Source organism: Tribolium castaneum, chromosome 1 (genome assembly GCF_031307605.1).
Source record: "Tribolium castaneum strain GA2 chromosome 1, icTriCast1.1, whole genome shotgun sequence".
Classification (NCBI taxonomy): domain Eukaryota; kingdom Metazoa; phylum Arthropoda; class Insecta; order Coleoptera; family Tenebrionidae; genus Tribolium; species Tribolium castaneum.
Genome location: NC_087394.1, coordinates 5263259 through 5290841, shown reverse-complemented (window position 1 = coordinate 5290841; position 27583 = coordinate 5263259). Strand labels below are relative to the sequence as shown.

Here is a 27583-nt window from a genome sequence, read left to right as displayed (position 1 = left end):
AAAAATCGTTGGACACACAATTTGTAAGGAAGACTCCTTTCAGACTTATTGTGAAACTTGTGATTATCTTGTTTACATATTTGCCAATTGTTTCTCTTGCAAAACATTTAGATGATTGTTCAGAAGGCTGGCAAAAAAACACAGTTATCGTTTATAGTAAAATATCGTTTATTCGTACAAGCCAGAATTTACAGTGACTTTGGGAATAAATTTTTGGCATCATATAATAACAACAAGGACTTCCACATCAATGCTATAATAACCCATGATTGGTAAAACTCGTGCTACAACAAAACAAACACGCGTGAACAACACAATTCGAATATCTTCAATTAATAATGAGGGAAAATTTGCTTGAAGAATCCGCAACAAGTTTAGTAATTACATAAAAGTGGGGTGATTCTAGGCATCGCTCGTGAGCCAGACCTCTCCTCTGTACATATACAAGGTACACACCAAAAATCACATACATATGGCATACAAAAAATATACATTTACACATTTATAAGGCTCGATTTGAGTGAGGATTTAAGCTACGATAGTCATCTCCATCCGAAAGCGGCTGCAAGGTGTTGTTAAATGCGAAAATTGGTCCTCGATCCCTTAATATCGTTGTCCTATGCGGCGTGAATATTCTGAAAAAAAAAACAACACACAAAAATATATAAAAAAATTAAAAAAAAACGAGTTAAATCACCTTGGCTATATCAACACCGGTTAAATTCTTAACGAGCTGAGGGACCTTGTTGACAATATCGAGTACTTCCCCCGTTAGCTTAGCAGCGCCGATTTCACCCGAGCCTGTCGAGACCATCGTGATTTTCTTGGTTTGGGATATAGGGGCCGCCACTTCGGCAGCAACCTGAAATCAAACACAAAGTTGCATAAAAAATATTAAAAACCAAATTTTTAACAGATCTTGACATTTATTTAATGATAAGCTGTTTCAAAACTATAAAAAAGTCAACGCATTTCACCGAATGATTTTTTTTAAATAAGAGTGGTTAAATTGTAAGAGTTATTTTAGAATTAAAAGTATAAATTGCATTAGCTATTATTAGTTTTTTGAAGTGCATGAATAATTTTGAGAGAAAATGCGACGTTGGCGTTTTTATAGTTTTGAAACAGCTAATACAGAGTGACCCAAGGGTGCGTAATCGGTCGATAACTTTTTTATTATTTGAAATATTGCGATTCTGTTTTCATTATCCAATAGATCGACTTAAAGTCCACAAACTAAAAATGTTTTTGTTTTACACAGGGTGTTGTATATTTTTTTAAATGAAACACTCTATATATTTTCCCATAGTTAGATTCTACGTAAAAAAATAATGTAACTTTATATAAACTATTATGAGTCTATCTCTTTTCGTTTCGGAATAATTCAACTTTTTGTTATAAAAACGCCCAATTTTTGAAAAATCACTGCAAAGTCGCCTATGAATATTTTTCGGCAAATTTGCAACAGAAAAATTCAGAATACCTTGTAGTTTTAGGAAATAGTCGACTTTTACTTTAAACATGGAAATAATGTACAGGGTGTGCCAAAACGCAAAAAGTTGAATAACTCTTTTTTTTTAATGGAACACCATGTATTTTTTTACACGTATCGATAGCATTTTTCATAAGCTTTCTATTGATATGCGGTTTTTAGAGCAAATTTACAATATTTGTTAAAGTGTTCAAAAAAATAAAAAATATTTTTTTATTTTATTCTTAATTCTTGATAAGTGAAATTCATTTATGTATCAGGTAATAATTAGATTACTTGTGTAATTAGTCACATTAGTACATATCAAAAAATTAATTACCATTTGACTATCAGATTCTAAGCTAACAAATTTTTTTGTAATAAAATATATTTTTTTGAAAAATTTCAAAAAATATTTTAAATTTGCTATGCAAACCCTATACCGTTAGGAAGCTTATCAAAAATGCTATCGATTTAATAAAATACAGGATGTTCCATTTTAAGCAAAAAAATCGTCCAAGATTAACCACTTACTTCCAAATTCATATCTTTGTTACGACTCATTTTTCAAAAAAAATTCTAACAGGTTATTTTTATTTTTTTTTTAATAATAACTGACAGTTTTGATTAGTGTTTTAGATAATATGAGCTGTTTCAAAAGTATAAAAACACCAACATCGCATTTTCTTTCAAAATTAGTTAAAAATTATTCATGCACTTCAAAAAAATTATAGCTAATGGAAGATTTAATCATTAATAACTGATTTAGTTTTATCAATCTTATTTAAAAAATCATTCGGTAAATACTTTCTCGTAGATATAAAAAAAACGAAAAATAAAGTGCATTATATTTTCGTTCTTGTTTTATTTTATAAGAGATGATTATTTTTTGTAATTTTTTTGTATTTAGTGTTTTCATGCTAATTATACAAAAAAATATTAAAACCAAATGCTGCTCATAAAATAAGTCTAGAACAAAAAGATGAAGCCCATTATGTTTAATGTGATTATTTTTTAAATTTTATTAGATTTAGTTTTTTAAATTTAATTTAAATTTTATTTATTTTTTCGTATTACTTGATAAGAAAATAAAAATATAAAAGTGTGTACTCTATTCTTTGTTTCCGTTCCTATTTTTCTTTCCTATTTCTTATTTCAACATTTCCTTAACTGATTTTTCGTATCCGTTCACTATTCGTTAGACGGAAATAGAGAAATAATGAAAAATAAAAAGTAAAAAATAAAAAACCAAGAAGAAGATACGGACTAGAAAAAGAAAAAATAAAGAAGTATACAGAAGACGAAGAAGGCAGAGGAAAGAAAAATAAAAAATATGGATAAAAACATAGAACAGAATAAAATATGGAGTATAAAGGAATAGGAGTAAATAAAAAATTAAAGATTAGTGTAAAGGACAAAGAGTCAAAGAAATAAGAAAGTGAAAGCAAGAAAATACACTCAATGTAAAAGAGAGAGAAAAAATAAAAGTAAAAAGAGAAGAAAGCAAAGAGCAAAAGAAAGAGTGAGAGAGAGAGCGTGATTGAGAGAAGAAAGAGCAGAAAACAGTAAATAAAAAAAGTAACATATAAAGAAAAGAGAGATAAAGGCAGAACGAACAAAACACAGAGAATCAGAGAAAGGATCAACAATAAATAGAAAACAGAGAAGAAAAGAAAGAGGGCAAGGGAAAAGGTGGAAGACAAAAATTAGAGTAAAAACCAGAAAAAAAAACAACTTAAAAGTAATAAAAGAATGAAATCGAAAATAGAGAACCCAAAAAATAGAAGGAAGAAAGAACCAAAGGAAAAAGAGAACTAAAAACAGAGAATCATGGTGAAGAATAAGATTAAAGAAGACAGATTACAAAGGATATTGGAAAGGAAATAACGAATAACGCATACAGAAACGAGATGTCTATAAAACAGAAAATAGGATAAAAAATAATGAAAAAATCAATAAATAAAAAAGAATAAGGTAGAGAGCGACAACAGAGAAAAAAAATAGAAAATAAAAAAAAACAAGAAATAACAGCAGAATACTCAGAACAGAAAGCAAAAAATCAGAAGAAAAAAATACTTTTGTTATACAATTTTACTTCTGTGTGATTACTAATTTTAATTTCTTCTTTGTTATTATAAATAAATATACAAGGTATTAAAATAAAAAAAAAACGGTCTCCTAAAAAAATAACAAGTCTTTACAATAAAATATGAAATAATAAACAATCGATAAAAGTTAAAAACCCATACACAAGATATTTTTCATTGTGACACATCTTGCAAAACTTTTTGACGTAATTACACATAGTTAAAAGTTCCATTGTTAAAGTCAGATAAAATATTTCGCAATGTTTGTCTTTTTATTTAATGTACTCAGTTGTTGACACTTATCGTGCTGTAACTGTAATGAGAAAATGAATAAAATACAAACAAGAAATCTTAGCAAAAAAAAATTGCTATGGCAAATCAACTGATTACAAAGGATATTGGAAAGGAAATAACGAGTAACCCATACAGAAACGAGATGTCTATAAAACAGAAAATAGGATAAAAAACAATGAAAAAATCAATAAATAAAAAAGAATAAATAATAAGGTAGAGAGCGACAACAGAGAAAAAAAATAGAAATTAAAAGAAAAAACAAGAAATAACAGCAGATACACAGAACAGAAAGCAGAAAATGAGAAGAAAAAAATATTTTTATTATACAATTTTACTTCTGTGTGATTACTAATAATTTTTGAAAATTTTAATTTTTCTTTGTTATTATAAATAAATACACAAGGTATTAAAATTAAAAAAAAAATCCGGTCTCCAAAAAAAATAAAATATGAAATAATAAACAACTAATAAAAGTTAAAAACCCATACACAAGATATTTTTCATTGTGACACATCTTGCAAAACTTTTTGACGTAATTATACATAATTAAAAGTTCCATTGTTAAAGTCAGATAAAATATTTCGCAATGTTTGTCTTTTTATTTAATGTACTCAGTTGTTGACACTTATCGTGCTGTAATTGTAGTGTGAAAATGAGTAAAATACAAACAAGAAATCTAAGTAAAAAAAATTGCTACGCCAAATCAACTGCTATTAATAGACTACTAGATCATCAAAGTTACAAAACAAATGAGACTTTGTAAATATTAAAAAATGCCAAAATGTTAGGCCTTAGATTGATTTGGAGAGTTGTCTATTAGCTGTTTCAAAACTATAAAAACGACAACGCCACACTTTCTCTCAAAATTAGTTGAATTCAAAAAAATAATAGCTAATGTAATTTATACTTTCATTGAGGGATCTAATCATTAATAATTACTTTACAATTTTATCAATCTTACTTAACAAAATAATTGGGTAAAATATATAATATATAATATATAATATATTATATATTATATATTATATATTATATATTATATATAATATATAATATATAATTTTAGGCAGTTGACAATTTGATGTTTTATAAATTGTTTGATATGTGCCAGAATACAAGGTGTTATATCATTTTTCCAAAAAATATATATTTTCTTAAAAAAATGTTGTGAGCCACTGTGTGATTTATTGACAGTTAATTTTTTCCTCAAACAAAATGGACATAATGGTCCATAAACATTTTAAGAATTTTTGAATAGTGTTCATTTATGTGGAAGGTTCAAATCCCGGTTAGGGTATAATTTTTTTTTTTTTGTAAAATTTAATAACAACATAAATTAAAATTACCTCTGCTATTTTATCAATAATATTTAATTTTTATCATTCTAGTTCAGCGGTTCTCAAAAGTTGCGACTTTAATTTCAGAACGATTTTTTGGGGAAATGCATTTTTGATTTACATAAATTTTACTTAATCGACTCTATAAATCATGAAATTTTTGCGAAGCCACAATGTAATTTTTAATTCGAACACTGACACATTGACATTCGACGTATTTGGTGATAAATTAAACACTAACCAAGATAATTTTGTGGTTAAAATATATATTCTAATATATATTTTTTAAAGCAGCACGAAAAATATTGTATGTTACTCTTGTGAGTAAATAACTATTTCTTACCTTTGGTAAAACATCCAAGAACATATCAATCATCGCCGCCTCCTTGTACTCCTTAAACGCATCCGCCTTCTTGGCCATTTGCTCGGCCTCGGCTTTCGCCTTGGCCTCAATAGCAAACGCCTCGGCTTCCCCTTTAAGCCTCACAGCCTCAGCTTGCGCTTGCGCTTCCAAAATAATCCTATTATGATCAGCCTCAGCCAACTTCTCCAATTTGTACTTTTCCGCTTCCGCCGGCCTCCTCACCGTCGCCTCCAACTCCTTCTCCCTCCTCTGCATCTCCTGGTCTTGGACGGCAATCTGCTGCGTCCTCTCCACCACCAAAATCTGCATCTGCTCTTCTTTGATCTTCTGCTTTGTCTTGGCCGCTTGCAGTTCGTAAGCCAGCTCGGCTTCGGCGTTCTTCGTTTGGACTTCGACGTCGTAAGCGGCTTTTTTCAGCTCGAAATCACGCTTGGCTTTGGCGATTTCGGTGTCGTTGAGGAACACCGAAGCCATGCGTTGCTCTTCGGCAATGGCAGCCTTGATTTGGGCGTCGGCCCGGGCTTCGGCTTCGCCGATTCGGGCGTCGCGTTTTACTTCAGCGGTTCGAGCCATGCCAAGACTTTTTAGGTAGCCCTGGTAAATTACGGTTGGTACATAGTTATTGAAAAAGAGAGATGGAATGAAATAATGAAGCGGGTTGTGCCAATGTGGCGGTTTGAGGCGGCTTCAAACATTCGGCATTCGAAAAAAAAAGATTTATTTTGAGACACTTTTACACCGAATAACATATAGTATTTTATCTGCAAATGTAATTGTTCAGATAAATTGGTAAAAAGCGGGAGTTTGTTTAAACACGGCTACTAACTGCCCGTAAATTATTAAAGAAAAACAGAAATTTGCAATTTTCCTTTATGTTTTTTCGAGCAAAAACCAAAAGAACTGGACGTTTTTAACTAAGACGTTCTTCAGGTCATTGTTAACAACACTCAACTTTGTTTTTTTTATGAAAATCAAAATCTTTTTGTATTTATGAAAATCCCTGATTATTCCTGATTACAACAATGTATCACATGATATGATCGAATGTTATATGCCGATAAAAATGAAGAAAAAAGCATTTTTGCGAAGAGTGCTTTGGAAAAAAACGCCAACAATTTTGTTTTTAAACAAACTAGATTTTAGATTCTATATTCTGTCAAGCCTACTTATTTAAAAACTAAACGACATGACAAGCTAGAAGTTTATTCTTCGCAAAGCAAAACAAGACAAAGTTATAAAAATTCTGCTCGTATATATATATATATATATATATATATTAATATTATATATATATATATATATATATATATATATATATATATATATATATATATATATATATATATTAAATAAAAGAACTACCAAAATCTAGTTTGTTAAACGTTTCCTCCAAAGCACTCTTAGCAAAAACGCTTTTTTCTTAATTTTAATCAGCATATAAGTTTTGATCATATCATGTTATACATCGTTGTAATCAGGAACAAAAATACTTTTCGCAAATACAAGTATTAAATATGGTGTCCATAAGAAAAACCAAACTTGAGTGTTGTAACTCTGACATCAAGAACTCTACGAAAAAAACGATGATGACGTAATAGACAAATATGACAAAAAATTGCACTTGAATTAAACAAATAACAGCCACAAGATCAAAAATAAACAAAAACAGAAAATTCCGAAAGAGGTCGTTGTTCTTGCAAAATTTTGTCAAAAATGTATAAAAAAAATTGCTAATTGCGTTTAAAAATTGAGCAACTTACATATTCTTGAAGCGTTTTCGTACGTTTTATGAGATAAAAAACATAGTTTCTGCAAAATTAGAGTGGAAAAACAGTAAATTTTGGGTCGAAAACAATTATTTTACCGTTTGAGTGTTTTATTATTTTTGTTTTTCATCTAAAAAGGTATTTTTTCGCAAAACTTAACCAAAAATGATCGGAAAAACCGCCAATTTTGTTAGAAAATTGAGCAATTTAACCATTTTTCGAGCATTTTCGCTCCTTTGAGGATAAAAAAGTAGTTTTTGGATAACCGCAGTGTAAAATCAGTAATTTTAATCGAAAACTATATTACATTATCGTTTTCGTGTTTTATTAGTACTTTTTTTCATGCAGAAAGACAATTAATTCGCAAAATGTAGTCAAAAATAAACGTTAGTTGGTTGAAAAATCGAGCAATTTTGACATTTTTCGAACGTTTTCTCAAAAACGCAGTTTTTGCAAAAAAACGAGTAGAAATTCAACAAATTAGGTCGTAAACAATTATTTTACCGTTCTTGTGTTTTGTTAACACGTTCTTTATCTAGAAAGGTAATTGTTTTGCAGAATTTAGTCAAAATAAACGGAAAAATTGCCAAATTAGTTTGCAACGACTTGGAACAACTTTAATATTTAAAGAAAAGGATAAAGGAAAAGATAGAGGAAAAAATCAGTAAATTAGATCAAAAACAACACTGTAATACAATTCTTCTATTTTTCATCTAAATTCATCTGAATTACTTCGTAAAATTCAGTTAAAATAAACAGAAAAATTGTTAAAGTGGTTTGTAAATGGAACAACTTTAGAATTTTTCGAGCGATTTCGCACGTTTTTAAGATAAAAACACATTTTTTGCAAAACCAGAAAAAAAATCAGTAAATTAGATCGAAAACTACATTAATTTAATTTTTTTTTATTTTATTAACACGTTTTTCATCTAGAAAAGTAATTATTTCGTAAAATTCAGACTAAACAAACAGAAAAATTGTCAAAGTAGTTTATAAATAGAACATCTTTAAAAATTTTCGAGTATTTTCGCACGTTTTTGAGATAAAAACGCCGTTTTTGCAAAACCGGAGTGATGAATCAGACAACTAGATCGAAAACTACATTATCTTACCGTTGAAATCATCTTGAAAGACAATTATTTCGCAAAATTTAGTCAAAAATAAACGGAAAAATCGCCAAGTTATTTTGAAAATGAAACAATTTTGGCATTTTTCGAAAGTTTTCACAAGTTTTTGAGAAAAAAACGCAGTTTTTGCAAAATCAGAGAGGAAGATCAGTAAATTTGATCAACAACTAAATTATTTTACCGCTTTTGTGTCTAATTAACACATTCTTCATCTAGAAAAGAAATTTCATTTCGCAAAATTTAGTCAAAAATAAATGAAAAAAGCGCTAAATTAGTTTGAAAATGAAGCCTTATTTTTCCATTTTTCGAGCGTTTTACCACGTTTTTATCTTTCTTGCAAAATCAGAGTAGAAAATCAGTAAATGTGGTCGAAATAAATTAGATCATTTTACTTTTATTTACACGCTTCTTATCTATAAAGGCAATTATTTCGAGAAATCTATCAAAAATAACCAAAACTTATTCCAAAATGGTATAATTTTAACCGTTAAAGCTCGTTTTTCTATAATTTCGTACAATCTAGTCAAAAATCACACAAAAATAATCAAATTTGGTCGAATTTTTTTTCTAACGCTTAAATATACGACGATTCTCCTGAGAACATTAAGAACTCACGTTTTTCGCTGAATTTTATTAAAATAGACCGAGGAATCACTAAATTAAATCAAAAAATACATTATCTTTCTCTTTTTAGAGCGTTTTAGACAGAAATGCAATCATTTTGAAAAATTTATTAAAAAATATTTACAGAAATTATCAAATTGAATGTAGTGTTTTTTATTTCAAAATTGAACACAGTTTTAAACTAGAAACTGTTTTTTTTTTCGCGAGATCTATTAAAATTAATTTAGAAATAAAACAATTTTTTGTGCTTTTGCGAAACCAGAGTAAAAAATCAGACAACTAGATCGAAAACTATATTACCTTACCGTTGCTGTGTGTTTTATTAACACGTTCATCATCTTGAAAAACAATTATTTCGCAAAATTTAGTCAAAAATAAACGAAAGAACCGCCAAGTTATTTTGAAAATGGAACAATTTTGGCATTTTTCGAAAATTTTCACAAGTTTTTGAGATAAAATCAAAATCAGAGAGGAAGATCAGTAAATTTGGTCAACAACTAAATTATTTTACCGCTTTTGTGTCTAAAAAACGCATTCTTCATATAGAAAAAAAATTATTTCGCAAAATTTAGTCAAAAATAAATGAAAAAAAAAGTTAGTTTGAAAATGGAGCGTTTTACCACGTTTTTATTTTTCTTGCAAAATCAGAATGGAAAATCAGTAAATGTGGTCGAAATAAACTAGATCATTTTACTTTTATTTACACGTTTCTCATCTATAAAGACAATTATTTCGAAAAATCTATCAAAAATAAACCAAAACTTATTCTAAAATGGTATAATTTTAACCGTTTAAGCTCGTTTTTCTATTATTTCGTACAATCTAGTCAAAAATTACATAAAAATAATCAAATTTGGTCGAAATTTTTTTTCTAACGCTTAAATACAAGGATTCTCCTGAGAACATTAAGAACTCAAGTTCTCCGCTGGATTTTATTAAATTATTAAAATTACATTCTCTTTCTCTTTTTAGAGCGTTTTAGATGGAAATGCAATCATTTTGAGAAAATTATTAAAAAATATTTCCAGAAATTTCAAAATTTAACACATTTTTAAACTAAGATCTGATTTTTTTCGCGAGATCTATTAAAATTAATTTGAAAATAAAGCAATTTTTTGCGCTTTTGCGAAACCAAACTGTGAAGTCAATAAAATAGAAAATTACATTATTTTAGTCATTTTTTACAGTTAAAGCACATTTTTCAGCTATACATTAAATTATTTCGCGATAATTGTAATTAAAACCTCAATTTCTGATCTCATTGTTCAATCATTTACATCAGAAAATTTATTAGAAAAACTAAAAAAAATTTAAGAATGAAAAAATGACTTCTAATGTCTCATGTTCGAAGGCCCCTCGACACTTAACGCCATGCAGTGAATTAGCTATTTATCGAAATATCGGATTATGTTCTTGTATTTGGCAAAAATAAAAAATGTGTTGCATAACAACAAAAAATACATCTGAAAGCGAACGGATGCAATTACCGTTGGAACTTTTCTCACGTACGTCTTCTGTACAACACGTTGTGGCGAGGTTTTACTCTCCTCGTTCACAACTTGCTTTTTAGTAAAGTAGATCCACTGAAAAATTCGACACACATATAAAATCCCATGCAGCTAACACAAGAAAAACAAATACAAAAAGCGTCCGAGTGCCTTCTTTTCGCGCGAAAATTTTGCCAAAAAAACAAGATAATCCTCCACTTCGGCCAACTACCAGTAGTACCACAACGAAAAAGTCCAGAAACGTACCTTGGCACCCTTTGTTGCAAATTATAGAAAACAACAAGAAATGGGTAAATAACTAAATAAAACTAGCTGGAGGCAATTCCATGCCAATGATACTTAAAACTTTGGCTTGGAATCACCTGGCACTTAGCCTAAACATGTACCTCTTCGTCCCTGATGTCCTTCAAAGTGTACGAAACGACCGTAATTCCCATATTAACCAAGTCAGAAGACGCCACTTCGAACACTTGTTTGCTGAATTTTTTGCGGTCTTTGTAGATTTCTTCGACGGTCATGGAGCCCATGATGGCCCTCTGGTGGCCTTCTAGAGTCACTAGAGCAATGTGCTGGATTTCTTCTTCCGTTTTGCCCAAAAACTGCTCGCAAGCGGCCAATAACATCTCCTCGTTTTGGCCCTGAATCTTCACCTAGAGTAGAAATATTTGTGCAAATTTTTTGTTTAAATCCTCGCATCTTTCTTCTGAATAAAGCTAAAAACTTCATTTTTTTGCACAACCTGACTCAATGAATGAAGGTTCAGTTTTTGAAAAAAACAACTGAGAAAAATACAGTTTTCTGTAACGTGTCATATAGTAGTATATGTATATTTTTCTACAATTTGTTATAATTAAAATCAATTAAGTAGCTACAAAAAGTTGTAACTTCTTATGTCGTCTGAGACCAACCAACGCTTAATGTTGTTTTGTGATTAAAAAAAATGTAAAAATGTTGCTAGTCTCAGAAAATAATATATTAAAGTTACTGCAGTGTGCATATTTCGCGCTGTCCGACTTAGTTTACAGTAAGTTTTTTCTTTTGCAAATATTTCAATGATCAAAAAATGGTAAATAATCAGTAAATCGATCAATGTCACGGTCAAAAATAGTTAATATGACTTGAAATTGGTTAAAACTACGTAATTTAGTAGTAATTCTTCACTTTTTTATAAATCACAAAGACAAACTTGAAAATTCTTTAAAAATATTCTCACGAAATTTCGGTTTACTTTTATATAAAAAATATATACATCATTTTATACACTTTTTTATAATAAAAAAATCTTCCTCAGTGATCACTGAAAAACCGTTCTGTTTTCTTTTGTTTTAACTTTATATTAAATATTAAGTGATTTAAAATATTTTTTTACAAAATAAACGTAATTGTTCAATTTATACTTATACTTATACTAGGCCTAGGCACTAATTATAACTCAAAACATAGCGGTTTTCAAAAAAATAACAAAATTTTTGTTTTTTACACTTTTTGAAAAAAATTATATATTTTTTCTATACTTGTCAATAAACACATCTAAAACGCAGATGTCAGAACAGGTAAGACGTCTCTATTCTTATTCAGATAGTATTACTATTTTTTTTGTTTTGTTTTAATTTTATACTAAATATCACGTGATGTAAAATAGTTTTTAAAGTGGTCATAAATTACAAAATAAACATATTTATTCAATTTATACTTATACTTATACTATTTTTGCTACGCCTAGGCACTAATTATAACATTGCGGTTTTGAAAATATGTCAAAATTAAAAAAAATTATATGTTTTTTCTATATTTGTCCATGAACATATCTAAAACGTAGATGTCAGAACAGGTGAGGTGTCTCTATTCTTATTCAGATAATATTACTATTTTCTTGTTTTATTTTAATTTTATACTAAATATCAAGTGATCTAAAATAGTTTTTAAATTGGTCATAAGTTGCAAAATAAACGTATTTGTTCAATTTATACTTATATTTATACTATTTTTGCTAGGCCTAGGCACTAATTATAACTCAGACATTACGGTTTTAAAAAAAATGACAAAGTCTTTATTTTTTATATGTTTTGAAAAAAATTATATATTTTTTTATATTTGTCCATGAACATATCTAAAACGTAGATGTCAGAACAGGTGATACGCCACTATTCTTATTCAGATATTACTATTTTTCGTTTTGTTTTAATTTTATACTAAATATCAAGTAATTTAAAATAGTTTTTAAATTGGTCATAAGTTGCAAAATAAACGTATTTGTTCAATTTATACTTATACTTACACTATTCTTGCTAGGCCTAGACACTTATTATAACTTAAACATCAAAAACGTAGATGTCAGAGCAGGTGAGATGTCTCTATTCTTATTCAGATAATATTACTATTTTCTTGTTTTGTTTTAATTTTATACTAAATATCAAGTGGTTTAAATAGTTTTTAAATTAATATTTGTTCAATTTATACTTGTTTCTTTGAACAAACATTTATGACGTGTATTTTCCTTGTTGTTAGCAGGACTATCAGGTAATAACTATATGGTAGTAAATTATAACTTTGGCATTAATTTTGAAAAAAAATAAAAAAAAAAATTTTTTATATATGTTGAAAAAAAAATTATAGAATCCCTTTTATATTTCTCCATGAACATATCTAAAACGTAGAACATGATAGAGATATCAGAACAGCTAGGTGAGATGTCTCTGTTATAAGATTAAAAAAAAAAGAAATTCCTGCAATTTCAACAAATTTTCGAATTATGTTTGTTATGTTTTCATCCATTCTTAATCAGATTGTCGTTTATTTATATATTGACCATTCATTGTAATGTTAATATTTTTGCTGGTTATGTAAATACCTAAATGCATTTTTTTCAAGTTTAAGTATCAGAAAAGACAAAACTCTCTGTAATTAAAAATTATTTACGTTATGATATTGCGTGTAAGCACACACTGTTATTAAACAATATAATATACATACTTGTAGATAAACCATCCCTCACTATTAATCAATAATAAGAAAATAAAAAAACGAAGTAACATTTATTTAATTTTACTCGCATATTAATCTGATAATAAAATTAGTACCGTTGTTTAATTTTTATATTTTTTCATAATTTTTTTGTCGCAAATCCCCTCGGACTTTAAAGCGTTTAATTTTTTACTTTATTAGTTCTTCTAAGAAAAACAATATTAATAATGTTACCAATATTTTTATAAAAAAAACTTTGAGTTAGCTGTTCAGTTATCTTATTTTATTAACTCTTGGATTGTATTCAACAGTTTATAGTTTCAGTTTTGACGACATCTTATTGCTTTAAGAACAGGTTTTTTTATACAAGGAACTTTTAGTAAGTAAGAACTTTCTGATATCTTTATCATCTAAAAAAAGTCCAGAGATAAGATCAAAAAAATAATAATAACAGATTTTCTCTATTTTTTTTTCTCTTGTGAATAGACACAGCAGTCAATAGTTCCCAATTTTTTTCAACAAAGTAAATGACGTTATTGATTCAATTTTTTTTTATAAAATGCTATAAAAATGTTAAGGTATCTTAATAAGAAAAATATTTATTTAGAGTAATAAAAAAATTAAATAATTAAACATATGTATTAAAGATTTGGTCTAAAGAAATACAGCAAAACTTGTAAAAGTAAAAAACAGAATCCTTATTGAAAGCCATAACTGATCGACTTCTGAAAAATTTTTCAATACAGTCACTTTTGAACCACAAAAGTTATTTCATGAAATAATGACTCGCACTGATTGGCACTTATTCGAATTAGAAAGTCATGTATTTGAAAAAATTTGGCGAAAAAAGTAAAAAAGCGACTAGTTAAACCAATTTCAAGCGATCTATGTCGTAAAAATTTTTTTTAGGTAGGTGAATCTTTTACAATAAAAAAAATCTCGTATATTTTAAAAACTTCACAACCAAAATATGACTCGTTACTAGAAAATTGTATTTTTCTCAGTTTTCTTTTGACAAACCTAAAGCCTGTTAGAATGTTAAAATGTATATTAAATAAAAAAAAATCTGCAAAAAAGTGAACTTTCTACCTTTATCCGGAAGAAAGATATGACGTTGTAAACATAAAATTTACTTGTAACTGTGTAATTTTTTTTCATAATAAAAGCAACTCCAAATCAAAAATTCACTGCAAAAAATTACAGTTTCCTGTAAATTACCTGAGCGATCCCCGTCACCGAGATGGGAACCCCCTGACTCGTATTTTACCGTTGTTTAATTTTTTTATTTTTTCATAATTTTTTTGTCGCAAATCCCCTCGGACTTTAAAGCGTTTAATTTTTTAGTTTATTAGTTCTTCTAAGAAAAACAATATTAATAATGTTACCAATATTTTTATAAAAAAAACTTTGAGTTAGCTGTTCAGTTATCTTATTTTATTAACTCTTGGATTGTATTCATCAGTTTATAGTTTCAGTTTTGACGACATCTTATTGCTTTAAGAACAGGTTTTTTTATACAAGGAACTTTTAGTAAGCAAGAACTTTCTGATATCTTTATCATCTAAAAAAAGTCCAGAGATAAGATCAAAAAAATAATAATAACAGATTTTCTCTATTTTTTTTTCTCTCGTGAATAGACACAGCAGTCAATAGTTCTCAATTTTTTTCAACAAAGTAAATGACGTTATTGATTCAATTTTTTTTTATAAAATGCTATAAAAATGTTAAGGTATCTTAATAAGAAAAATCTTTATTTAGAGTAATAAAAAAATTAAATAATTAAACATATGTATTAAAGATTTGGTCTAAAGAAATACAGCAAAACTTGTAAAAGTAAAAAACAGAATCCTTTTTGAAAGCCATAACTGATCGACTTCTGAAAAATTTTTCAATACAGTCACTTTTGAACCACAAAAGTTATTTCATGAAATAATGACTCGCACTGATTGGCACTTATTCGAATTAGAAAGTCATGTATTTGAAAAAATTGGGCGAAAATGTAAAAAAGCGACTAGTTAAACCAATTTCAAGCGATCTATGTCGTAAAAATTTTTTTCAGGTAAGTGAATCTTTTACAATAAAAAAAAATCTCGTAATATTTTAAGAACTTCACAACCAAAATATGACTCGTTACTAGAAAATTGTATTTTTCTCGGTTTTCTTTTGACAAACCTAAAGCCTGTTAGAATGTTAAAATGTATATTAAATAAAAAAAAATCTGCAAAAAAGTGAACTTTCTACCTTTATCCGGAAGAAAGATATGACGTTGTAAACATAAAATTTACTTGTAACTGTGTAATTTTTTTTCATAATAAAAGCAACTCCAAATCAAAAATTCACTGCAAAAAATTACAGTTTCCTGTAAATTACCTGAGCGATCCCCGTCACCGAGATGGGAACCCCCTGACTCGTAATTTACCGTTGTTTAATTTTTTTATTTTTTCATAATTTTTTTGTCGCAAATCCCCTCGGACTTTAAAGCGTTTAATTTTTTACTTTATTAGTTCTTCTAAGAAAAACAATATTAATAATGTTACCAATATTTTTATAAAAAAAACTTTGAGTTAGCTGTTCAGTTATCTTATTTTATTAACTCTTGGATTGTATTCAACAGTTTATAGTTTCAGTTTTGACGACATCTTATTGCTTTAAGAACAGGTTTTTTTATACAAGGAACTTTTAGTAAGCAAGAACTTTCTGATATCTTTATCATCTAAAAAAAGTCTAGAGATAAGATCAAAAAAATAATAATAATAACAGATTTTCTCTATTTTTTTTTTCTCTTGTGAATAGACACAGCAGTCAATAGTTCTCAATTTTTTTCAACAAAGTAAATGACGTTATTAATTTAATTTTTTTTTATAAAATGCTATAAAAATGTTAAGGTATCTTAATAAGAAAATTTTTTATTTAGAGTAATAAAAAAATTAAATACTTAAACATATGTATTAAAGATTTGGTCTAAAGAAATACAGCAAAACTTGTAAAAGTAAAAAACAGAATCCTTATTGAAAGCCATAACTGATCGACTTCTGAAAAATTTTTCAATACAGTCACTTTTGAACCACAAAAGTTATTTCATGAAATGACTCGCACTGATTGGCACTTATTCGAATTAGAAAGTCATGTATTTGAAAAAATTGGGCGAAAATGTAAAAAAGCGACTAGTTAAACCAATTTCAAGCGATCTATGTCGTAAAAATTTTTTTCAGGTAAGTGAATCTTTTACAATAAAAAAAATCTCGTATTATTTTAAGAACTTCACAACCAAAATATGACTCGTTACTAGAAAATTGTATTTTTCTCAGTTTCCTTTTGACAAACCTAAAGCCTGTTAGAATGTTAAAATGTATATTAAATAAAAAAAAATCTGCAAAAAAGTGAACTTTCTACCTTTATCCGGAAGAAAGATATGACGTTGTAAACATAAAATTTACTTGTAACTGTGTAATTTTTTTTCATAATAAAAGCAACTCCAAATCAAAAATTCACTGCAAAAAATTACAGTTTCCTGTAAATTACCTGAGCGATCCCCGTCACCGAGATGGGAACCCCCTGACTCGTGTAAACCGTCGGACTGTCCACAATTAGCGTCATCGTGTTCAGGCATATTCTAGATAATAAATAAATCAAAAGCTTGCAAATTATTTCATTCACGTTGAGGAGAATTTCAATGGCATACCTTTGTATCCTCTGAATCGTTGGCCAGATAAAAGCCCTACCTCCGGGTACCAAAAGCGGTTTGCTGTAACAACATCCTGTAACAAATGAGATTGGAAAAAAGTGCGCCAACAATACGATACAATCGATATTTTATTCAATTACGTTTCATTATTACTGCCATAAATTTGCAACAAGCCTAGATGCGTTTGCATAAAACCTGATAAGCGTTTTTTAATCAAGGAATGGAATCCGAATGGTGGAATTAAATGGCAAAATGAGCTGGTTTCAGGGATTTACTTAATAAGGTAAATGTTGGAAATGTACACATTTGCGTAAAAATTGTTCAAATAAATACAAGGTGAGTCTATTAAAAGTACCAATATTTTTTTTCTCAAAACGCATTAATTTAATCATTTTGTTTAATTAATATTTATTTTAACAAACTGTAGAAGAAATTGGCTATTTATTCTCCTTGTATGATAAATAGAGTAAAATAATTTTAATGCAGCATTCCGTTCGTTCTGGATAGAGATAAATTGCAAATGCATGTTTTCGATGTTTGAACTCGATTTATGGCTATTTCATAATGTGCATAATTCAAAAGAGAGCTAATAATATTAGTTATGAATTTTTAAATAATTGACTCAAGGACTGACATACTTGCACATAAATTATTGGATGAATAATTCAATAAATTGTGTTATTATTATTAGAAACGAGGCATATAAATAATAATTGGCATTTAACCTCTGAAGTATGAACTTTCGTTTCGTTTGATCTCGTTGATTACTTGTGTAATTGTTAGTTTGGTAAAGATCAAAACAATTCGGATCAAATTTTGCAAAAAAATAACGTTAAATGTAAACGTTCCATTTTCTTTTAGATCAAGTGAAAAAAATGTTGAACGCAATTAATTCATCGTATTATAAACTTTTTATTAACTTTTAAAATATCGTGAGTTCAATTAAATATTTGATTAAAAATGGTAAGATCGGAAAACAAGCGCAAAATAGAAAAACAATAATGATGATAAAATAATAAATAAAAAAATAAAGTTGGAACAATAAATAAAAATAATGCAATTTATTTTGGAAAAATGTTGCAGTTATAAGTAATAAAGTGAAAAAATCGCACTACAAATTCACAACATTAAATACTGTCAAAATATTCTCGTAACAATTTATCACTTTTCGACCTATATTTTGACAAAATTCCTCACAATATTGAATTGTGCTTCTAGTTAAATAATATGTTATGTTAAAGCTCGCAAAAAGTAAGTTTTTAGCATAAAAACTTCTGTGCTTAATTTTAAGCAAATTGAGCGATTCTTTGTGTAATTTTTGACAAAATTTTGTGTTTTTTCGCTCAATTCGGCAATTTTTGGCCTTGTTAACATAACGTGTTAACATAACGCAAGAACGGCAAACAAATAAATTATCGATGGCATTTTGTGATTATTTTTCAGCCAACTTTAACAAAATTTGTTAAAATAACACAAAAAATAAAAAAAATGCTATGTTTTAGAACAAATTTGATGATTTTTCATTTTATTGTTGACAAAATCTTGCTACACAATTGAGAAATTAAACTGAAACGCTCGAAAAATGCAAAATAATCTAATTTTCGACTCAAGTAGATAATTTTTCGGTTCTGATTAAAAAAGCTCAAAAATGTAACTATGATAAAGATAATCACACCAAATACTTTATTGATTTTTCTGTTTATATTTAAAAAATTTCATGAAATAACTCATAACTGTCAATTTAACCCAAAACAAGCCAAACTTATTAAAAAATGAAGAAAATATTACCACTTTTAATTAGGCAAAAAAATTGCTAATTTTTCATTTCTTTTTTATAAAAGCTTTCAAAACAATTAATAAATTAATTATACTAACGAATTTCTATTTGAAAAAAATGCTCGAAAAAGGTAAAATTATCTAATTTTCGACTCAAAAGTATACAATTTTTCGGTTCGGTTTAGCAAAATATCGTTAAAAAAGCTTAAAAATGTAGTTTTGCTATCTAAAAAAAGAAACAATCGCACCAATTATTTTTTTGATTTTTCTGTTTATTTTTGAAAAATTTCGTGAACTATAATAACTGTTAATTTAAGCCTTTTTTGTGGCCCTTTTTCTACGCTTTGCTCCAAAACAAACTTAATTAAACAATTTGTGTACAATAGAAAAAAATGAATTAAATATATCTATTTTTATTTGGTGTAAAAAAAGATTGCAACAGTTGGTTTATAACATGAAGAGATCGGCAGATTCTTGTAATAGCCTATTTAGGTTTCTGTTTATTTATTTTTTAAACAATTTCATTTCTTTTTCACAAAATCTTCAAAACAATTAATAAATTAAACTATCAGCATTTTTGTTTGGTAAAAAAGTGCTAGAAAGCTCGAAAAAGGTAAAATTATGTAATTTTCGACTCAAGTTTACAATTTTTCGATTCGTCTTAGCGAAATCTCCTTAAAGAAGCTTGAAAATAGTTAAAAAAAAGTAATAATCACACCAATTACTTTATTGATTTTTCTGCTTATTTTTGTTTTTTTTTCATTTTTTTCATTCCTCTTCCACGAAATCTTGCAAAACAAAATTAAAGTAACTGCATTTCTGTTTAAAAAAAGTGCTGAAAAGCTCGAAAAAGACAAAATTACATAATTTTTTGGTTTAGCGAAATCTCGTTAAAAAGTTTGAAAATGTAGATATGCTATCTAAAAATCATGTTTATTTTTTAAAAATTTAGTACTTCTTCATTTCTTTTTCACAAGATTTTGCAGAACAATTAATAAATTAATTGAATTTCTGTTTAAAAAAAAGTGTTAAAATGCTCGAAAAATTCAAAATTATCTAATTTTCGACTCAAGTATTTAATTTTTCGGTTCGGTTTAGCAAAAGCTCGTTAAAAAGCTTGAAAATGAATGTATGATACAATTTTTCGGTTCGTCTTAGTGAAATCTCCTTAAAGAAGCTTGAAAATAGTTAAAAAAAAAAGTAATAATCACACCAATTACTTTATTGATTTTTCTGCTTATTTTTGATTTTTTTTTAATTTTTTTCATTCCTTTTCCACGAAATCTTGCAAAACAAAATTAAACTAACTGCATTTCTGTTTAAAAAAAGTGCTAAAAAAATTTTGCAGAACAATTAATAAATTGAATTTCTGTTTAAAAAAAAGTGTCAAAACGCTCGAAAAATTCAAAATTATCTAATTTTCGACTCAAGTATTTAATTTTTCGGTTCGGTTTAGCAAAAGCTCGTTAAAAAGCTTGAAAATGAATGTATGATATTTAAAAAACGTAACAATCGCATCAATATTTTTTTAATTTTTTTGTTTATTTTTTAAAAAATTCGTTAACTATATTAACTGTCAATTCCTTCTTCCACGCTTTGCTCCAAAACAAACTTAAATAAATAATTTGTGAACAATAGAAAAAAATTAAAAAAATATATCCATTTTTATTTGGTGTAAAAAAAGATTGCAACAATTGGTTTATAACATAAAGAGATCGGCAGATTCCTGTAATAACCTACATAAGTTTCTGCTTATTTTTGAAAGAATTTGATGATTTTTCATTTCTTTTTCACAAAATCTTCAAAACAACTTATAAATTAAACTAACTGCATTTTTGTTTGGTAAAAAAGTGCTAAAACGCTCGAAAAAGGTAAAATTGTCTAATTTTCGACTCAAGTTTACAATTTTTCGGTTCGTCTTAGCGAAATCTCCTTAAAGTAGCTTGAAAATATTTTAAAAAGTAATAATCACACCAATTACTTTATTGATTTTTCTGCTTATTTTTGATTTTTGTTTCATTTTTTTCATTCCTTTTCCACGAAATCTTGCAAAACAAAATTAAACTAACTGCATTTCTGTTTAAAAAAAGTGCTAACAAGCTCGAAAAAAACAAATAATATAATTTTTTGGTTTAGCAAAATCTCGTTAAAAAACTTGAAAATGTAGATATGCTATCTGAAAATCATGTTCATTTTTCAGATTCCCACAATAACCGACATAAATTTCTGTTAATTTTTGAAAAATTTTTGAGAAGTAACTAAACACATTAATATTAAAAAAAATAAGAAAACATTACCTCTTTTAATTAGGTGCAAAAAATTACAATACTTTACAATACAGAGAGATTTAGATTTTTTAAATGAGGTCCATTTTTGAATAAAAAAACATTTATAAACAATTTAACAGGTTATAAAACCATACACATAAATGCAATCATTTTTGGTATTTAAAGACCAGCTGATAAACCACCTAATAATAGTTCAATAAAAGTTTGATAAAATTTTTCTAGGTTCTATTATAGGAGTTATTATCTTTGAAATTTTTCTTTAAAAGAAGCTACATGTTATTATAGCATTATTTGTTACAAGTTCCTGCAATTATTATAAATTCAAGGTTGAAAGCATAAAAAACGAGTCATAGACGAGCTATTCTCTATTATTCACACAACTTTTTGTTTGTAATTAGTAATTACAATTTACTGATTACGTTTATATCTATTGCAGTTGATTACTTCTTTTTTACGCCATGGTAGGATAAAAAATAAACAGTAGAAAAAAATACGTATGTTGTTCCAATCTTTTATAATTAACTGATAAATAAAAAAAACTCATAAAAAGTGAAAACGCTGAAAGCTCGTGTTTTGAACACCGCGCCTTAAGGCTGCGCACCGCAACTTTCGTTTTCAGGCCTAAACCTTGGGAGGTGCGTCAGTTATTTCAGTAACGTCGTTTTTACGTAAAAACTAATTTACCTGAGATGACTAGTGCTTCGTTGGGGCCGCATGTGACAAATCCCCACGTCATGTTTAGCGCTGATATGCGGAAATTGGTGTCTAAGCACACAAACACACACTTTTCGAGGCGAAATTCATTCGTGTTGACAGAATCGGCTTCAGAGGACGCGAAGCATGCGCATTATCACTAGACGCTGGAATGGAACGCTCAATTGATTGATAGAAAGCAGGCGCCAAGAGGCGCCGGCTTTGTGTTATCATCAGAAACAAACAGCGCGGTTTTTAAATTCAACGGCCCCATTTAAAGAAATTTTTTGAAAGGAATTTGGGCATTGTATGGATGGATATTCACAAAATTATTAATTTTTTTTTGAATTTTTTAAATGTGTTAAAATATATTTTCTGTAAAATATTTTTATTATTATTATTATTATTATTATTATTATTATTATTATTATTATATATTGTTATATAAAAAAATACTTTTTTATATGTATATATATATATTGATTTCTGAATATTTCCAAAGCCTACGCGATAAAAAAATAAAACCCAATTTTTATAAGTTAAAATTAGGCAAATCACACGAAATGTTGCAAAATGTTAGAAATTCATGCTACTATCGCTGTTATTTTCCAGGAGAGGAACGGCGTCCATCTTGAACAATTGTTGCATTAAATAATGTTTAACTTATAAAATTGGTTTTTATTTTTTTATCACGTAGGCTTTGAAAGAATTCAAAAAACAAATAGTGCGTTGTAGTGCTTGCGAAAAGGGCTTTCATACGAAGTGCCACTTGAGATAGCAATATATTTGAAAAAAAGAAGTTAGAGGTGGCTATGCATTTCCGACAACAGATAAACAAAAACCGTATGTACCAACTAGTAAGCAAGGAAAAATAAATAAATAAATAAATGAATACTAAAGCTCCACTGTTTATGTTTTCTTTGTCAATTCATTTCATTTGAATTAAAAAATTCATAAATCCAGTAAATCTTCAATACAAGGTTTAAAATTAATTTATTAATTTAAGTCATTTTATCGATATTTAACTGATGCTTTGTAAAAAAAATACAGAAAAAAAATTTACGCTAATCTTTTTTTTGTTTTCCTTTTTTTAAATTATTTTTTGGAGTCTGCTTAACTTTTTACATAATTTTTGTACAAAAAACATTAAGGTTTGTTTAAAAAAAACATTAAATACTAAATAAAAAATAGTTAAGATAATAGATAGAAAAAAAAAAGAATGTAACAGCAAATAACACTGAATTGTCGTGTGATTATTAGTTTTTGAGAAATACTATACTTTTAGTAGACTCACCCTGTATAAAATGTTGCTGCTGGACTAGGAGATTTGACAAACGCAAAAATCATTTAAAAAAATTATGAAACTATCTCGGAAACAACCAAAAAGAGCCCAATATCTTACAAATTACCTTAATTTGTAGACACTTCAATATAAGCGCATGTTAAAAATCACCCAAGATCAAGCATCATTACCTTCAAAATGAACAAATATCTCAAATTTAGCGCAAAATTTGAGAATCATTTCAGTTTTATTGTATACTTTTATTTTTACAAAATCGGAATAATACCTTCAATGGTCGGTGTATTAGAGTCGGAGTAGTTTTAAAAAAAAATTTAATACAGTGGAACCTCGTTAGTCCGAGATTGAGTCAAATAAAAATTTTATTAACGTCGTAAAACAAAATTCATCAGCGCAATGTTAATTTTTTGATTTTTTAAACACAATTTGTGAGGAGAATTGACTGAATTTTAGAGTATTTTTGCTGAATTTCCAATTTTCATATATTGGATATCACCCCTTTTTTGTTCTTTGGGAATAAGTAGAAAGAGAAATGGCTTGGCTCAATAAAAAAATGCATTAAATTATTGGAGTTTATTAAATTACAAACAGTCAAACGAAACAAATATTAGAGACCTTCTTAAAATTTTTATCAAACTAAAAATCTTCAGAATTTGGCTTTTTTTCTTCAACTTTACTTAGAGTTTATGTAGGTAACCTATCTTTGTAACAATCTTAAAACTGGGCTCCAAACCTAAAACTCCATGTCACATTTTTAATTCTAGAAATACCATGTGATCATTTGAATTTTAAAGTAGGTCTGGATTAATAGTATTTTACTGATCCGTTATTTATTACATTGTACATTTTTTATCGAGATAGGCAAAATTTTTAATGCTTTTATTTGCTATTTTGCCGTTTTCATTGTATTTTTATGCTATTTTATTGACTTCTAATTTTTGGAGTCTTTTTCAGCTAGAATAGGTATTATCTAATACAGCTTTAAAAATTTATAATTAAGTTCGGCCAAGTTTCGAAAATCTTAGTAAATGAGCTGGGTACGCAACTTGAATAATTCAATTTAAAAAATCACTGGTTAAAAAATATATTTTTGAATTAGAAGTCATTTTTATTGCAAAATCTTTTACCAAAAAAGAGCTGTCGTTAGTAAGGTGACATTAAAAATTGTTTTAATAACTAACTCGAAATGTAAACAAAATTAGCTTTTTAATATAAGTTTGTTTTTGTTAAACATTTTTGATTTTATAAATAAATCTTGCTTTTAATAGCGCTGAAGTTTTTTTTCTTGAATATATAGTTTTAGACATATATTCACATTTTGAAGATTTATTTGAAATGCTATATTAATATTTTGCTTAAATTTTAAACTTATACTTATACGTTAAACAACTATATATAATAAGATTTTGTATATCATAGTAAACGATTAAATATTATGTTCATGAGAAAAAAAACAATCTCAGTAGTATTTCTTACAATGTTGTCAAAAAATTATTCGAGTCATGAATTATAACAAAATGGTTAAAGAAGTAACTACACAGTATAAAATAAATACATTAATATAAATAAATAAAATATAAATATTCTTAAAGTATACGTACAAAAAAATATAGCTGCTTGATAATATAAAATAAATCTTTTAGTAGTCTTACTCATTCAGAAAAATTTAGAACGTTTAAAGAAAAAATATATTATTAAAAAAAAGTAGTAATGCAGGAAGCATGTGTAACGTAGCTTACTGTATTTGACTATATTGCAAATTATATATGAAAAAGTAAATTTATGAATATATAAATAATATATGAATATGAATATATATGAAAGAGAAAAGTATAAAAACCTATTTTTAATACTAGTTATAAAACAGTCGATATATACTAATTAAATCAGGTGGGCCGATCCCGACTGTACTGCAATGCCGGGCCAACCCGCGACGGAGGTGGAGCAAGCCCCTAGCCTCCGTCAATTTCCAAAAATCAGTTTAATATACTGGCCCCGCATGCGGGGCGTATCAGATATTAAGCTGATAAGAACAGATACTACACTTTGATCTTAGCCATAAGGCCGAGAAGCGATACCGAACCAAAATCCAAACACGATTATACCATCAAAACGCACGTTCAAGACCGTGAGTTAGAGATTAGGGCGCCATCTCGCGAAAGTCTGAGCGTTCATTCTGAAATCAATAGCAACGAAACCATCCAAACTATTACATTAAAAAATTATAAAATCATAAATTTATTACTAAAACTTAACAGGTTTTAAAAAAAAGTAAGTAAATGTTTGAAAACATTCAAGATTTATCATTTAAAAAAATACAAAAAAGTTTATGCAACCAGTAATTCAACAGAGCGCTGTTGGTAGTCTACTGACTCCGGTGAAATCCGGGCGACCTCAAACATCCTTGAATAAAATTTCAGGTTTGTGAAGCGTGAACGATTCGATTTTTCTTGGTCAACAAATCAAGATTCACAAGTTGTTAAAAAATCGACTTGTACAGACGTCACGTCTTATGCACTGCGTTAATAAAACAAAGCGGCGCCAAGGAAAAAAATGTGTTTACATTTGCTTCCATAAATGACACGTCAACCAACATGGGAAAATATTGCGTTCGCATGTCGTCAAAGAACGACCAAAAGATCTGTTTGAACACCTAATTAGTTTAACGAGATCAAAGAAGCAAAACCGAATAATTCAAATTTGTTGAAATACTGTTATCTTCTCCAACAATGACTGTGACCTGATAAAGATAATTAAACTTTCTTCGGCGAATCTAATATCGTTCGTTGTTTAATTACCATGGAGTTTGGAAACTATTTGCATACTTGGTTACTAATAAAGCAAACTCTTTGTTATTATAAATTACTATACTCGTAACTTTCTTCATTACGGTTTTTAACGAAATCGTGTCAGTTATTTATTACAGTGTTTTATGAATCGCATCCTCGAATTCAAATGAGAAGAGAATTTCAGTGAAACTTATTAGAGTTATTTGCTCTAGTTTCTCAAATTCTTTGCAATCTATCATCGCATGATATATTGTTGCTAATAAATCATATCACAAGAGGCAATTTTTTAAAGCACTACTTCTTAAATGGAATGTTGGAAAGTGAATAAGGTATCATTTTTTTTCAATTTAAATTTGTTTTATTTTTATTAATTTTCTTGTTACCGTTTAATAATAATAAGTAAATTTTTGTAGTTTTCGAAAACCAAATTATTTTTTAGAACGTGCAACCCTGAACGAAATTACATTTATTTCAAATCGATACCCAAACATAGCATTGCCACTAAACTGAATAGTTAATTGAAAAAATATCAGTTATTACGTGACACCGATCGAACCTATTTGTAATTACGACAGAGCGAAAAAAATAAGTAGGTGAATACGAAAACCAAGACAATAAAACCTTTACCTAGATGTTATTATTGCTGTTATTACTGCATAGTTGGAAGGTTACATATATTTTTACTAAAGGTCATCACAGAAATTATTTATTACAGAAAGAGAATTTAATATTACGATTAAAACAGTGTGTGCGTGTGATGAATATTCAATGATAAATCAGAAAACGGCGCGCAGAACAAAGTTGAACATTTACCAGACGTAGAATTAGTGTCATTCGTTTCGTGTTATTACTGTTTTATCATGCGGGGCGGAAAATATGCGATATGATAACACATCTCGCAAAAACATGAATCTACAGTGTGGACAAAAATATAGCCTCCGTTTTACATCACCAACATTAATAATAAATAATAACCCGAGTTTTTGGATTTTTTTCTAAATATTTTTGTTAAAAATTCTTTATAACCTCTCTGAAACGCAAATAGATCATAATTTTCAAATTCTTTTTTCGAAACCCCCCTTTTGTTAAGTGAAATAGTTATTTACCTAACGAGTTTGGAAATTGCTTCCCAAACAAGTTAGGTAAAATATTTTTTGTAATAAATCTCGCAAAAAAATAAAAATTAACATTTTTTTATAATTTAATGTTTTTTGCTAATGGGTTGGTAACAGGAAAAACAATCAAAAATTTGACATGAACTGTCACTTATCGTAAAAAAATAACCGTTTCCATGTCAACGTTAGCGGTACCAACCTATTAAATGTCCCTAGCCATTGTTGCAAAGTAAAAAACACCGCAGTGCAGAAAAGTCCATTTTCCACACGCTATGAGTACAAAATAGTTATTTATCTATTATAGCTTAACGTTGGCATTATTGACATGTTTTTAAGAAAAATTAGCAAAATAATTGCGTCTCAGGCTGAAAAGTGCTCAAAAAATACAAAAAAAT

The 27583-nt window shown here is 27.8% G+C and overlaps 1 protein-coding gene and 1 non-coding gene across 4 annotated transcripts; both read right to left on the bottom strand.

The window, feature by feature from the left end:
* Positions 1-144: 144 nt before the first annotated feature.
* Positions 145-22160, bottom strand: Flo1 (Flotillin 1). 3 transcript variants are annotated; one of them, XM_064354922.1, is made up of 8 exons: positions 21976-22160; positions 17225-17300; positions 17065-17155; positions 10965-11228; positions 10558-10653; positions 5533-6147; positions 698-862; positions 145-635 (listed from the first exon to the last, which is right to left on the bottom strand). In XM_064354922.1, exons 1-8 carry the CDS (start codon positions 22025-22027, stop codon positions 618-620), a joined length of 1377 nt encoding a protein of 458 aa, XP_064210992.1. In that variant the 5' UTR covers positions 22028-22160; the 3' UTR covers positions 145-617. The 3 variants fall into 3 exon arrangements, with proteins under 3 accessions (XP_064210992.1, XP_008196665.1, XP_064210997.1); XM_008198443.3 differs by lacking the exon at positions 10558-10653 and having other exon boundaries at positions 21976-22158; XM_064354927.1 differs by lacking the exons at positions 17065-17155; positions 17225-17300; positions 21976-22160 and adding an exon at positions 14761-14822.
* Positions 22161-25169: 3009 nt separating this feature from the next.
* On the bottom strand, positions 25170-25360 carry LOC135268002 (U2 spliceosomal RNA). Its single transcript, XR_010336437.1, has one exon. It is a non-coding gene; the product is annotated as a U2 spliceosomal RNA (small nuclear RNA).
* Positions 25361-27583: the final 2223 nt, after the last annotated feature.